This window comes from Poeciliopsis prolifica, unplaced genomic scaffold, assembly GCF_027474105.1.
Source record: "Poeciliopsis prolifica strain line A6 unplaced genomic scaffold, Auburn_PproV2 SCAFFOLD016, whole genome shotgun sequence".
In the NCBI taxonomy this organism is placed as follows: Eukaryota; Metazoa; Chordata; class Actinopteri; order Cyprinodontiformes; family Poeciliidae; genus Poeciliopsis; species Poeciliopsis prolifica.
In genome coordinates, this window is record NW_026562391.1 from 3,353,724 (window position 1) to 3,366,167 (window position 12,444).

The 12,444-nt window shown below is 36.9% G+C and overlaps 1 protein-coding gene across 1 annotated transcript; it reads left to right on the forward strand.

Annotated features, from left to right (window-relative positions):
- Positions 1 to 38: 38 nt before the first annotated feature.
- LOC129366945 (uncharacterized) lies at positions 39 to 6,793 on the forward strand. Its single transcript, XM_055041090.1, has 9 exons — positions 39 to 580; positions 1,049 to 1,148; positions 1,933 to 2,010; positions 2,425 to 2,529; positions 3,145 to 3,277; positions 3,457 to 3,571; positions 4,121 to 4,245; positions 5,667 to 5,747; positions 6,306 to 6,793. Exons 1-9 carry the CDS (start codon positions 72 to 74, stop codon positions 6,398 to 6,400), a joined length of 1,341 nt encoding a protein of 446 aa, XP_054897065.1. The 5' UTR covers positions 39 to 71; the 3' UTR covers positions 6,401 to 6,793.
- The last annotated feature ends 5,651 nt before the right edge of the window (positions 6,794 to 12,444 follow it).

Genomic DNA, 12,444 nt, shown 5'->3' on the forward strand with positions numbered 1-12,444 from the left:
ATTAATCTTGATACCAACGTAGGCGGCGTAAACTCCAAACACTTTTCACTGATGTCACTTCCTGGTTAGACATGTCTGGCATTATTGGTCGTTCTGTGGTCATCCATGAAGCAGAAAAAGGAGGTCCAAGAATTGCGTGTGCCAATGTTACGAAGATGCGCGTCCCTGCAGCGATGTCAGGGAATTGGTTAGGCCCTGGATCATCCAGTGGCCAGGTGAAATTCTCTCAAGATGTCCCTCAAGGCCCTACAGGAGTCAAGGTGTCCTTAAAAAATCTGCAGTCCTTAGCTGGAGGCTACCATGTCCACATCTTGTCCATTATTGTTGGCAGCATTGATCCTTGTTCAAATGCAAACATCCTTGGCCACTTTAACCCACTGGCCTGGAACACATCTAGTTCTCCCTCACCCGGTGAAGGCACAGTGGACCAGTATGAGATCGGGGACATCAGTGGGAAGTTTGGGATGCTTACTGGCCAGAATGAGTTTGAAGCTATCTACATGGACCCAAACATGCCGCTTACTGGACCTTACAGCATCATGGGAAGATCTGTTGTAATCCACTACACAAATGGATCACGGTAAGAACCAACAAGCATTGAAGTTTATGATAATGATGAAAAAGGCAGAAGTTATGAAATGCTTTGCATGGTACTACCACAGGTTCCTTCTTCTCAAAAAGAACTGGGTAGTAGCATTTTCACTCTACACTCTGCTTTCACTCTTGAAAGCATTTAATGAAATAAAGAAGATGAGAAAAAAAGTGTCAGAAAGGTGTAGAAAACACACTGATTATTTTGCAGATAAAAGACAAATCTAAGATTCACTCTAATCTGGCCACAGCAGCATATCATCCCGATCTATTGAGGGTTCCTGTGTGAATTCTCAAGCTATGACCTTATTATTCTTGGTGTGTTGTTATGATGCTAAGATTCTGTATGTTCCTCTTTCAGAAAAGACTTCTAACCAGAGTATTGCAACAGAAAAAATCCAACCGGGTTGAACCTACTGGGCTTGGTTATTTCAAGGTGTCTGTGTTTTCTCTGCAGTATGGTGTGTGCAGATGTCTTGCCTGACACAAATACAGATGGACAATGGACACTTGCAAAGGCTACATTTAATGGAACAGTGACTGGGACAGTTGCACTGGTAAAATTAAAACACATAATTACCTTCATCTAATCTCCTCCTTGTCTGCTGCAGATTGCCAGAGTTCTCCGATTTCAAACCATTTTGTATTGTCTTTCTTTGAGAACCACAGCCAAAACCATATTGTATGGGCATTTAGTTTTCTTTCTGCACCACAAATGAAAAATTGTGCAAGCTGTGGCTCATGTGGTTTTAGGCCCGAAACGGGGATAAGAGATGTTCTGTGGCAGTGAAGTGTGTATATACACATTTGAATTTATGTTTTCTATGTTTTAGCTTATGTAAATTGCATTAGCCTGCCTCTTCTGTGAAGAAAATAAAGATGTACCACTGCACGATGTGTAGAGGAATGTATCTAAATTCACAAAGTTCAAAATTTAGAAGACTGATAATGAGGGGAAGACCACAGTAGGCACACAAAGAGCATCCGGAAGGAAAAGAGGCGATAAACAGACATGGAAAGCATGAGTACAAGCTTAGCTTAGCATAACTGTGAATGTATGTTCACTAAACTCTGAGGCTCACTCCGATATCAGCTGTTTCTGTCAGCTGCCATCCAGAGGCCCCACACTGAGTCTTGCTTTACACCTAAACCTCTACAGAGCTATCAAGGCGGAAAGAACAACATGAGCTTATTCTGGACTGGCCAAATAATTTGGGAAGTGCCTCAGCAGTTACTAAAAAGAAAACAGATATCCACACATCAGTATAAATCACTTTAATCAGCTGACAATAATCTGTATGTCTACTAATGTCAGGCACCTTTGGTTTCTGTCTCTTCAAGCGCCAGCAGATGTTTCCTGATGGGAGTAGCGGTGATGTCATACTGGAAATGGACCTCAAATCATCTTCAGGTCAAAGTGTAAGTAAAGAGTAATGGAGTTAAACACAGTTGTTACACATATGAATGAAAATGGGTAGTTGGTGCTGTTTGTGTCATCACTTTACCTTCTTGTAGATGGATTAGTAGTGATTGTATAACCCAAACTAACCAACTAGTCAAGGTGACAAATTTCTGCTACGGCTGTCTTTAGTGTCGGGAACTGAAAGTTTCGTAAACACCCAATAAAATGTCAAAATTCTACGATATCAAAACTTCCTTAGGCATTTTCAGGGGTGACAAAATAAGACGCCAAATAGTGTACAAGTTATTGATGCTACTGATACGAGTATCAAAGTGTCTGTTTGCTATTCCTAATCATTTGTGTATTCATGTCTATTAATGCAACAAATAAAGGCAGCAGAAACATAGTTTGTATATTAAATGTGCTTACAGATTCCTGCGGCCTCCCTGTTTATCGCAAGCAACCGTGTGGGTGCAACAAGCGGGCTGTGTACCAACGTGGGAGACATTTTCAACCCCTTCAACATGAAACTACTGGTGAGGCGGGCTGTTGGGGACCTTAACTGTCAAGTTTGACTTTGAGAATATACGGGAATTGTCGCCGTCCAGCGCTACTGTCAGAGCGGTGGGGGGGTAAACCAAAGGTCAGGGCAGCAGGGTGGGGAACTGATGTAAGAGCAGGTTGAAACTAACATAAGGGGGGAGGAGGGTGTGGAGCTAACGTGACACCGATGGGAAGAGGAATGAAAGTTCCCCATTGATGAACGATGGGGAGGGGCGCCATAATGCGGGATATTATTTTCCTGTAAATTATTATTTATGGGAAAATAATAATAAGAGAGCACAAGTTTTTGTCCCCTTTTACCCAGAAGACACTTTAGTCTAAAATGACAACTGCTAAAAGAAACGGCAGCAAACTAAGAGCATTCCAGATTTTATCATATCTTATAAGAAATACTTCAATCTCTTCAAAGGACACTGATGTAAGTAGTTTTTCTCTTGACAAAAAAACAAACGAACTGTGGAAACAAAGTAGTTTTTATAGTACTAATGACAGGTAATCTCGGACTAGAGGAACTCGCTGTCTAATCCCGTGGAGGATTTAAAAAAAATTTTTTTGTGGTAACTTTGTAATTTTTATTCCTCTTCCAGAGCTCCAGCTGTTCGCTCCAAAACCAGTTGAGCTGTGTGGTGGGAGAATTTTCTGAAAGACAAGGCAATGTCAGCCTGATTGGAAGAGAAGTTTACTCTGACAGCAACATCCAGCTCTCAGGAGATAACACAGGTGAGAGGACTGGAAATGAGTGTCTGCAGAAGTGGGAAATGTCATCGACTTAAGCATCAACCGTTTCATTCTGTCATTCACCATGTCATCGTCCATTAGCTTGTCATCGTCCATTAGCTTTTATTTATTTTGTTGAGTTTAGTGAAATGTCTGACTTGATATTCTGCATTTGATCCAAGTTGTCTTCAGGTCTCTTGTGCTGAAGAATGGGAGCAGCATCCTTGCGTGTGCCGACATCCTCCCACAATCCCAATCTGCAGAGCAGACCTTTCCCAAATTGAGCGCCTTTAGCCGGTTAGTAACAAACTGTTCTGATTTCTGTCAGTTAACGTGTTAAAAACAGCATTATTTCTAGAAACACTCATTATGTCCATTTAAATTCATTTAGAATTTATCAGAGTTTTGTAAATTACTCTAATTTACATTGTTTGAAATATTTTTTATTTCCAGTTTGAATCTCTGGTTCGATGTTATAGCTGTAGAGACTGAGGTATTAAACTAAGTATCAGGAGTTAAGTTTCCTTCAGACAAGAACCGAGTTCAATCAGGAAATATGTGGAAATATGCAGAGATAGACGTTGTGCAATATGCAACCTTACTAATGTTTTTATTGCAAACCTAAAGTGGTAATCTGGAAACAAGTTGGTGTCATTATGTTGGTGCAAACACACAAAATTTGTTTCCACTTCGACAGAAACTTTTATAGATGGTGGAGCTATAAAAAAAAAAACCCAAAAATGATGAGCAGAATTTTTTTTGGGGGGGGGGCGTCTGAATTCGTTTTTTTTTTTTTTTTTTTTGTTCACACAAGACTAAAAGTTACTTATTTCTGCTCATACCCAGGTATGATTTCCGAAGGAGAGTTGCAGATGTTCTGCAGGCAGAAATGGCGAGGATAACCATCTTGCCCGGCTCTCCCTCCTTTACAGAAAACGGCCAGTGCCAAACGGTCAACTTCATGGTGTCGGGTAAGGAGGAAAATTACATTGGTGTCCAAAAACGCAGCATCATTGTTGTGCTGTACTTGCAACACGCCAATTGTACTTACAACACACCAACGATTATCAGACAAGCTATTTAAATAAATCAAAATGACAGAAATAATTCCCCTTATAAAAGTATGTACACATTATTATTTTCCAACTATACATTTAGATTTTATGTGATAAACCAACATAGTCATGTCTGACAATGAAGTGGAAGGAAAATTATAGTATTTAAACTTTCTACAAATACAAAGAAAGTGCGACATCTATTTGTTTGCTCTCTGCTAATTGGCTTGTTGATTTCAAACTTGAATTCTGTCAGGATTATGTTTCCATAGAGCCAGATCTGTGGAGTGCATAGCTTGTAGTTGTTTTGTCAACACACTTAAGCTGTAGATGTGTGCAACTAATCCAAACCTGCTAAGAGTATTTTGGCTGCTTTTCCGATTAATGCTATAAATTTCTCCATAACCTTATCCTTTTTATTCAACGAAATGATGTAAAACAAGCATAATTTTTCTTGCACTTTATAGCTATGCAGCACTTGATTAGCTAAAATCCCAATCAGATACATTGAAGTGTGTGGTTATGTGAGGCCACAGATCGACCACTAATACCACTGTATTCTCATTTTGCACGTGTAATGCAGTCAAAATGCATCTCAGATGTTTACAGCATGATGTTGTTATGGTTATTACTAACTGTGGAAAACTTTGCTGCAGGTTAGGATTGATTTAGTGATGTAATGACGTAAACATGTTCCGACTCGTTGCATTCTAGTTGTTGTGACGGTATTTCATCAAGCAATTAGTCGCTGTTAAAAACAAAAAGGGTTTTACCTCTGAAACCTGTCCGTTGAAAACAACAGCACTAGCAGTAAAAGTCAAATAAATTGACATGAACAATAGAAGTAAATCGCAGCTTTCAGGAAATTTAAGGTCTGTGTTTAGCGCTATCACACTGAAACTGGGAAGCTTGTAAGTCCCAAAATCAGGACAATGAACAATTACTGGCATTGAATATCTTTAGAAATCCTCCAAAACCCGCTCAGTAACCCAACGCTGGAGTTGAGTGTCTCATTTTCAGCCCATTCCTCTTTCGCAGGGGGGGGGAAACAGAGCGGCGTCTGTACGAAGGGTTTTTAGAGTGCAGCACAGGACGGCTAATTAATTCCAATTCAATTCTTTCAGTATAGTGAAAATTCCCAACAAATGTCACCTGGAGGAGTTTTACAAAAAAAAATGCTCCCTCACAAGTCAAAGGTGAAAAATTAACCATTACAATAAGACTATCCACCATTGCGACAGATAGATGGTGGGTTTTCATCAAGATGCAATAAATTTTTTAGTAAGACAAAATGTCACTGAGGTGGCACGTCAACATTTTGTCTGATTCTGTTAAAGGGGATGTCCGCACAGATCTTCTGAGTTCTGTCAAAACGAGTGGGCTAATGGGCCCATTCAGAGAAAGCGCCACATGTACACGTAAGTACCTCTAGTAATACCACTTGGCAACAAAATTAGGCCATGAAATGGTGCTAATTGGGCATTTATGAATAGCTGAAAAATAAAAATCAAGTTATCTGTAATGTTTTAAAATACTACTGATGAAAACTGAAAATAAACATATTAACAGTTGCATTTGAAACAATCTTTAAAATATTAAAACTGTGGAAAATGAAAAGTGTTTTTTGGATCTTGGCTTATTTTTATTCATCTGAAATATAATGTTAAGCTTAATATCACTGAGATTCAAATATATATATTTTTTTTTAGCTCCAGTGTCGTGGTTCACCATTGCACTGGTTCATTTATTGTCTACCTTATTGTGAACAGAAAATACAACAAAGATTTTTAAAACAAGAATTTACAGAGTTTTTACCCAAAGTGTTTGCTAGAAAATCTAAACTATGAGCCCTGTCTGTACATGATCTGATCTGGTTTTAAAAAGATGGAATCGTCTCAAAAAGCAAAACTTTTGCAGCGCCACGGTAAGTGATTCTCCTCCTGAATAATGTGCAATTTTCCGTCTATTTTCTACAGGAAGTTCTGCAGGGCAGCTGGTGCTGCCAGAAATCTTCTCCCTGTGTCTGATGTTTGCTGCTGCCTTCCTGCTGCCGTCTGCAGCCTCTTGCTAAAAGCAGAGTCCCGTTTTGACCTCAACTCATCAGTGCAGACACACGGGTCCTGCTGTTGTAAAACTGTGAATTTGAAATGTCACGCATCAAATGTTGCAGTAGTGACTGGGCAAATAATGTGCATATATGTATATATGTTTTGTGCAAATGAAGATCTTCCAGGGGTTTTTTGTTGAAGAACCAGTTGAGGCTATAAATATTTATAAACTAGTCATTGGTATGCCTGCTTTTGTTTTGTTTTTTTGTAGGAATGTGTTGTGTATTGCTATTCGTTTGGGCAAGAGGTACTTGTGTTTGTGAACTACATTTTGAAATGTCAATTTTCTATGAACATATTGCTATAGCACAATCAACTTCTATATATGATTTTGAATAAAGTTTTTCAGAATTGTATTCTTTTCTGCGTGTCAAAGAACGAGGATAATTTGAAGAGTGACAAGAAAGATGCACTGAAGGTTGTTGTGTTTTTTTTTTTTTATAAAAATGCTTATTTTCCTAATTAGCCAAAGGTCAGAAAAACAGCAGCAGCACTGTTTGAAAATTATTCTTTAAGATGAAAAGTGAAATCATTTTTGAGATGTTTACCCCATTACTGACAGGTATGTTTTCCTTCTCATCTTTTAGCTTCAATACTAATAAATTTCAACTTATTTATGCAGGTTCAATTGAACCAAACCAAGTTTTTAGTCAAATCAAATAAATTGTCTCAGCCAGTCATTTCTACCACTTGACTTCCCATGGCTCTTCGTCACATTTGACCAATCGCCCCCTTTCACTGTAAAATACATCACAATATGAAAAGGATTGTCTGTTCAATCCTATTTGATTTTACTACAAAAAGGTGAAACTCCCAATTATCTCATTCATGGTTACTCAACGACATTTATCAAAGTTAAAAATTCACAAGATCATAACGATGAATTTTTTGGTAAAGTCTGAGCGGTGTTGTGTGTAAGTGGCGTTTTGTCCTCATCTAATCTTTGGTGAAAGCACAAAAGTCCTGATCCCTAGCTGGTTCTCCTTGGCGCCCTCTGGTGGATACCTGCAGGAAGTGTCATGAGACGCAAAACTACAAGCCATCTCTGCAGGAGGAATAGTAAAAAATAATTAAAATAAGTCAATATTTTAACTAAAATATGTTTTTTGATCAAATATAATTTAACAAACAATTAACAGTTCCTAGCTAAACTCATACAAGATGTTTTAAAACCGGTTCCTAATTTTATCAGGCAAAAAGCACCTACAGTGAAACAGTTCGGTCAAATTTCTCTTGTAGCTGCCACACCACATTACTTGTATAGAACAAGGACTTATTTTATTCTAATTAACTGCTGTAACTTTCAACGTGACTACTACATCACCTCATTTACAAGTGAGAGTACAAATAACTTTCGTCCAGATGATCAAAGCTTTCATGTGATCATCACAATTAGTTTGGTGAATAATCAAAGCATTTTCACAATAATGAAACAAACTTTATTTTTTTCTGAATGTAGCACAATAGTTATCAGTTGCAAGATGTTGAATTCTTGTTATTCACATGAACACGGCATCATCAATTATTTATTTTAATATTAGTGGTATTTTATTATATTAATTAAATGTTTTACCGACTGATAGAATGTCGGTGGTCCTTTTAACAATGTGCATAATCGTTTCATCCCTGGGATTTTAGGAAATTTCTTTTTCAAATCAGTTTCAAGTCACATGTTGACATATCTGATATCAGTGGATGAATGTGAAAAATGCTTTAGCATGGACTTTGCACCATTTAAAACCAGATTTATTTGCATGAGCTGACTGCTCTGCATCGAAAGCAGATAGCAGACATTGAAATACCCGTTGGACTGAATGAGAATGACAGAATCATCTGCATAAAAACGGTGCAAGGGATCTGAGAAGCTTGCACGCAGATCAGAAACGAAGACTGAACAAGACGGGTCCTAAGAATGAGCCTTGAGGTACACCTTTAGTGACACACACACACACACATTTTGTCCTACTTCCCAAGTAATCTGAAAACCAAAAGGGAGTTTTAATGGAGATGTCAGTTTTGAACAGAATGTCTCACTGTCACCTGACAGATCAAATGACAGATAAAGCAACATGAAACCTTTTCAAATGAAATGCCTTGAACACTGAAAACATTTAGAGCAGAAGTAGTTGGGCTGTTCTTCCTAGAGCCGGAGTGAGGAGAGTTTAGAATGTTTGGTTCAAATAATTCCTTCGGTCATGCTGGACTTTATTTGTGCGTTAACTTCACGTTGACGGTGTTGATGGTGGGTAGGAGTACATCATCTGCTGGTTTGAACCCCTGACTTTGTTGCTCAGAAAGACCGGCAGACTTTCTGAGCTGCTATTCCAGAGCAGAAGCTGCAGAATTCCACAAGTTTTTAGGGAAATCTGTGCCAGGGAGGGCATTGTCAAATGTATCACAAATCCATCTTTTCCCATGGACATTGAAACTGCATAAAAGATGCAGGATGTATTTTCTTTACCGAACGGAGTGCGCATGGAAATAACTGAGCTGCGACGTGACAATGAACTGCGGTCAAGGACACTTTCGGAAATTTGTGTGCAAAGACAATAAATCCTTTTTTCTCCTTGTGGGCAGTTTTTGGCTTCACACAGCTTATGAAATGAAATTGAAATGAAATGAAATGAAATTTATTTGAACATGATAAAATATAAAAATAAAATAGTGCACAGTAACAAGAAGTGCATAAGAAAGAAGAGAAAATACAGATTTTTTGTTTCAGTTGACATATCATGCTCAAAATGGGGTAGGAAGAAGTGAGAACTTATAAACTCCTACCCCTAAACACTTGAGACTGTAGAATCCTACTGTCATTAAAAAATCAAAATCAAAGTGTCAGTCAGAAGTAACAGTTACTAATATTTACCTATTCATTTTCCCATTTTATGCTGGTTTGTCTTTCTTAACCCTTACACCAAGTTATCTGCAATACACACCTTATTGCTTTCTATTACACGTATGTGTATCTATTGAAAATTACCTCTTTGTACTTTCTTTTGAATTGCGTTAAACTGTTGCTTTGTTTTAAATCTTCATGTAAACTTATTCCATAACTTTACACCTGTAATTGAAATACAGAAGCTTTTCCTTGTTGTTCTGAATTTGCGGATCTTGAAGTTTGAGTGACCCCTCAAGTTATACCCCCCTTCTCTTTCAGAAAACGTGCTCTGTATGTGCTCAGGTAACAGCTGTTTAGATATTTTGAACATAAATTGAGCCATTTTAAATTCTACAAGCTCGTCGAATTTGAGAATTCTGGATTTTATGAAGAGCGGATTTGTATGGTCATAATAACCGACATTATGAATGATTCTAATGGCTCTTTTCTGTAGGACGGTTACCGGATGTAAAGAGCTCTTGTAATTAACTCCCCACACTTCACAGCAATATGATAGGTATGGTAAAATCAGGGAGTTATATAGAATATGAAGTGATTTAGCATTCAATACATGTCTAGCTCTAGCCAATATGGATATACTTCTACTGAGTTTACTCTGTAAATGTTTAATATGAGGTTTCCAACTGATTTTGTCATCTATTGTTAAACCGAGGAACTTATTAGCAAAAACCCTTTGTAGAGTTACGTCCTCTATTTGAACTTGGATTTCAGTATTTTTATAACAGTTCCCAAAGACCATGATTTTCGTCTTGTCCAAATTTAGGGATAATTTGTTATGGTCAAACCATATCTTTAACTTACTAATCTCTGAAGTGACTGTTGAGAGAAGATGTTCTAAATTGTGCCAGAGGCTAGAATATTTGTGTCATCAGCGAATAAGATAAATTTTAATACATTGGACACTTTACTGATATCATTTATATAAAGATTAAATAAAACTGGTCCCAATACTGATCCTTGTGGTACTCCACAGACAGTCTCCTGCCAATCAGATTCCACCTCTCCCAATTTCACAAATTGTTTCCGGCTCTTTAAGTAACTCCTCATCCAGTCAGAAACTACTCCCCTAATTCCATAGCGTTCTAATTTTTTAAGTAAGATTTCATGATTTATTGTATCGAAAGCTTTCTTTAGATCTATAAATTCCTACTGCCAGTTTTTACTATCTGTTGCGTTGGTTATTTCTTCTATTAAGTCAGTTACGGCCAGTGATGTTGACCGGTTTGCTCTGAATCCATATTGACTGCTGATAAGTAGTGAATGTTTTTCTATGAATTGTTCCAGTCTTTTCTTAAATAGTTTTTCCAGGATTTTAGAAAATTGTGGGAGAAGAGACACAGGCCTGTAGTTAGTGAAGAGGTGTTTGTCGCCAGTTTTATACATTGGTTTGACCTTAGCTATTTTCATTTTGTTGGGAAATAATCCTGTTTGAAATGATAAATTGCAAATATAAGTTAGTGGTTTAGAGATACCTTTAATTACTATTTTAATAGTTTTCATGTCCAGATCATCACAGTCAGTGGAAGTCTTATTTTTACCGTTATTCACAATGTTTATGATTTCTTCTTCTTGTACAGGGCTGAGATATAAGGAGCTGGGATTATTCTCAATTAGATATTGCTGAGTTGCAGTTTTTGTAGTCGGTATTTTTTCTGCTAATTGAGGTCCTATATTAACAAAAAATGTATTGAATTTATTGACGACACTTTTCAAATCAGTAATATTTCTGTTCATTATCTATGAAATAGTCTGGATAGTTGTTATTGTTAGATTTTCTAATAACTCTATTTAAAATATTCCATGTTTCCTTAATGTTGTTTTTATTCCTATCCAGTAATGTATGATAATAGTCCTTTTTACATGTTTTATAATATTAGTTAACTTATTTTTATATTTCTTGTATTGTTTTCTAATTCAGACGTTCTATGTTTTAGAAATTCTCTATAAAGTTTGTTTTTCCTTTTACATGCCTTTTGTATTCCTTTTGTGATCCACTGTTCATTTTTTGATTACTTTTCCTGTTATATTGTTTGATTGGGCAGTGCTTGTTATATAATATTTTAAATGTTTTAAAAATTCTTCATATGCTGAATTCACGTCATTCATTTTATATATTAATCTCCAATCATAGGCTAACAACTCAGCTTCTAGAGCTTTTAGTGTCTCTTCAGACGTAACCCGTCTGTAATGTGTCTCTATTTTTTGATCGTCTGTTTTGCACTTACAGTCGTAGACTATGAACACTGGTAAGTGATCAGTTGTGTCATTCATTAATATTCCACTAGTTAAATTATTTTCCAGCACATTTGTAAAAATATTATCAATTAAGGTAGCGCAGTGTGATGTAATGCGACTGGGCCTGGTGATTTTAGGATACAGGCTTAAACTGAGCATGGTGTTAATAAATTCTTCAGTCATTCTATGTTTATTTGGATTGAGAAGGTCAATATTGAAATCCCCACAAAAAAATGTTATTTTTTGATTAATTGTTATAAATTTTTCTTCTATCCAGTTGTTGAGTACTTCAATGTTTGATCCAGGGGCTCTATAAATGCAACTCACTAAGACATTTTTCCTTTTTTCCACGAGTATTTCTATAGTCACACATTCAAACATGTTGTCCATCACAGTTGGACAACATGTATAATACAGATGAATAATAATCACAGCAAAGCACAAAGCATGGCTCACTGTCAGACACCTTTCTCTCTTTGTGAGGCTGGATAATGTTGTCACAGTTTGCCACCTTGTTCTGCACCATGGTATTTAAGACGGTGTGAAAAAAGTGTGAACATAAATGTAACTGCACTTAACTACAGTGCTTTATATTTTGATTTCAGCTTCATTGACTGACTTGTAGAGGTTGATACTTTTATTCCGTGTCAATGTATGACAAAGCATTCGTACATTGACTGTGTTACAGTTGTTGAATGGCGTGTAGGGCAAAAGGGAACAAGAAGTATTAACTACTTAAATATTACTTCTAGAAGACCACATAAATAAAATGTCAATTCTATTTGTTCTATTTGTGTGTTTAAATATTGTATTGTTTCTTTGCAGAAGTACTGGTCAAATGCAGCGATAGCCATCTTATTTAAAACAGTTTGT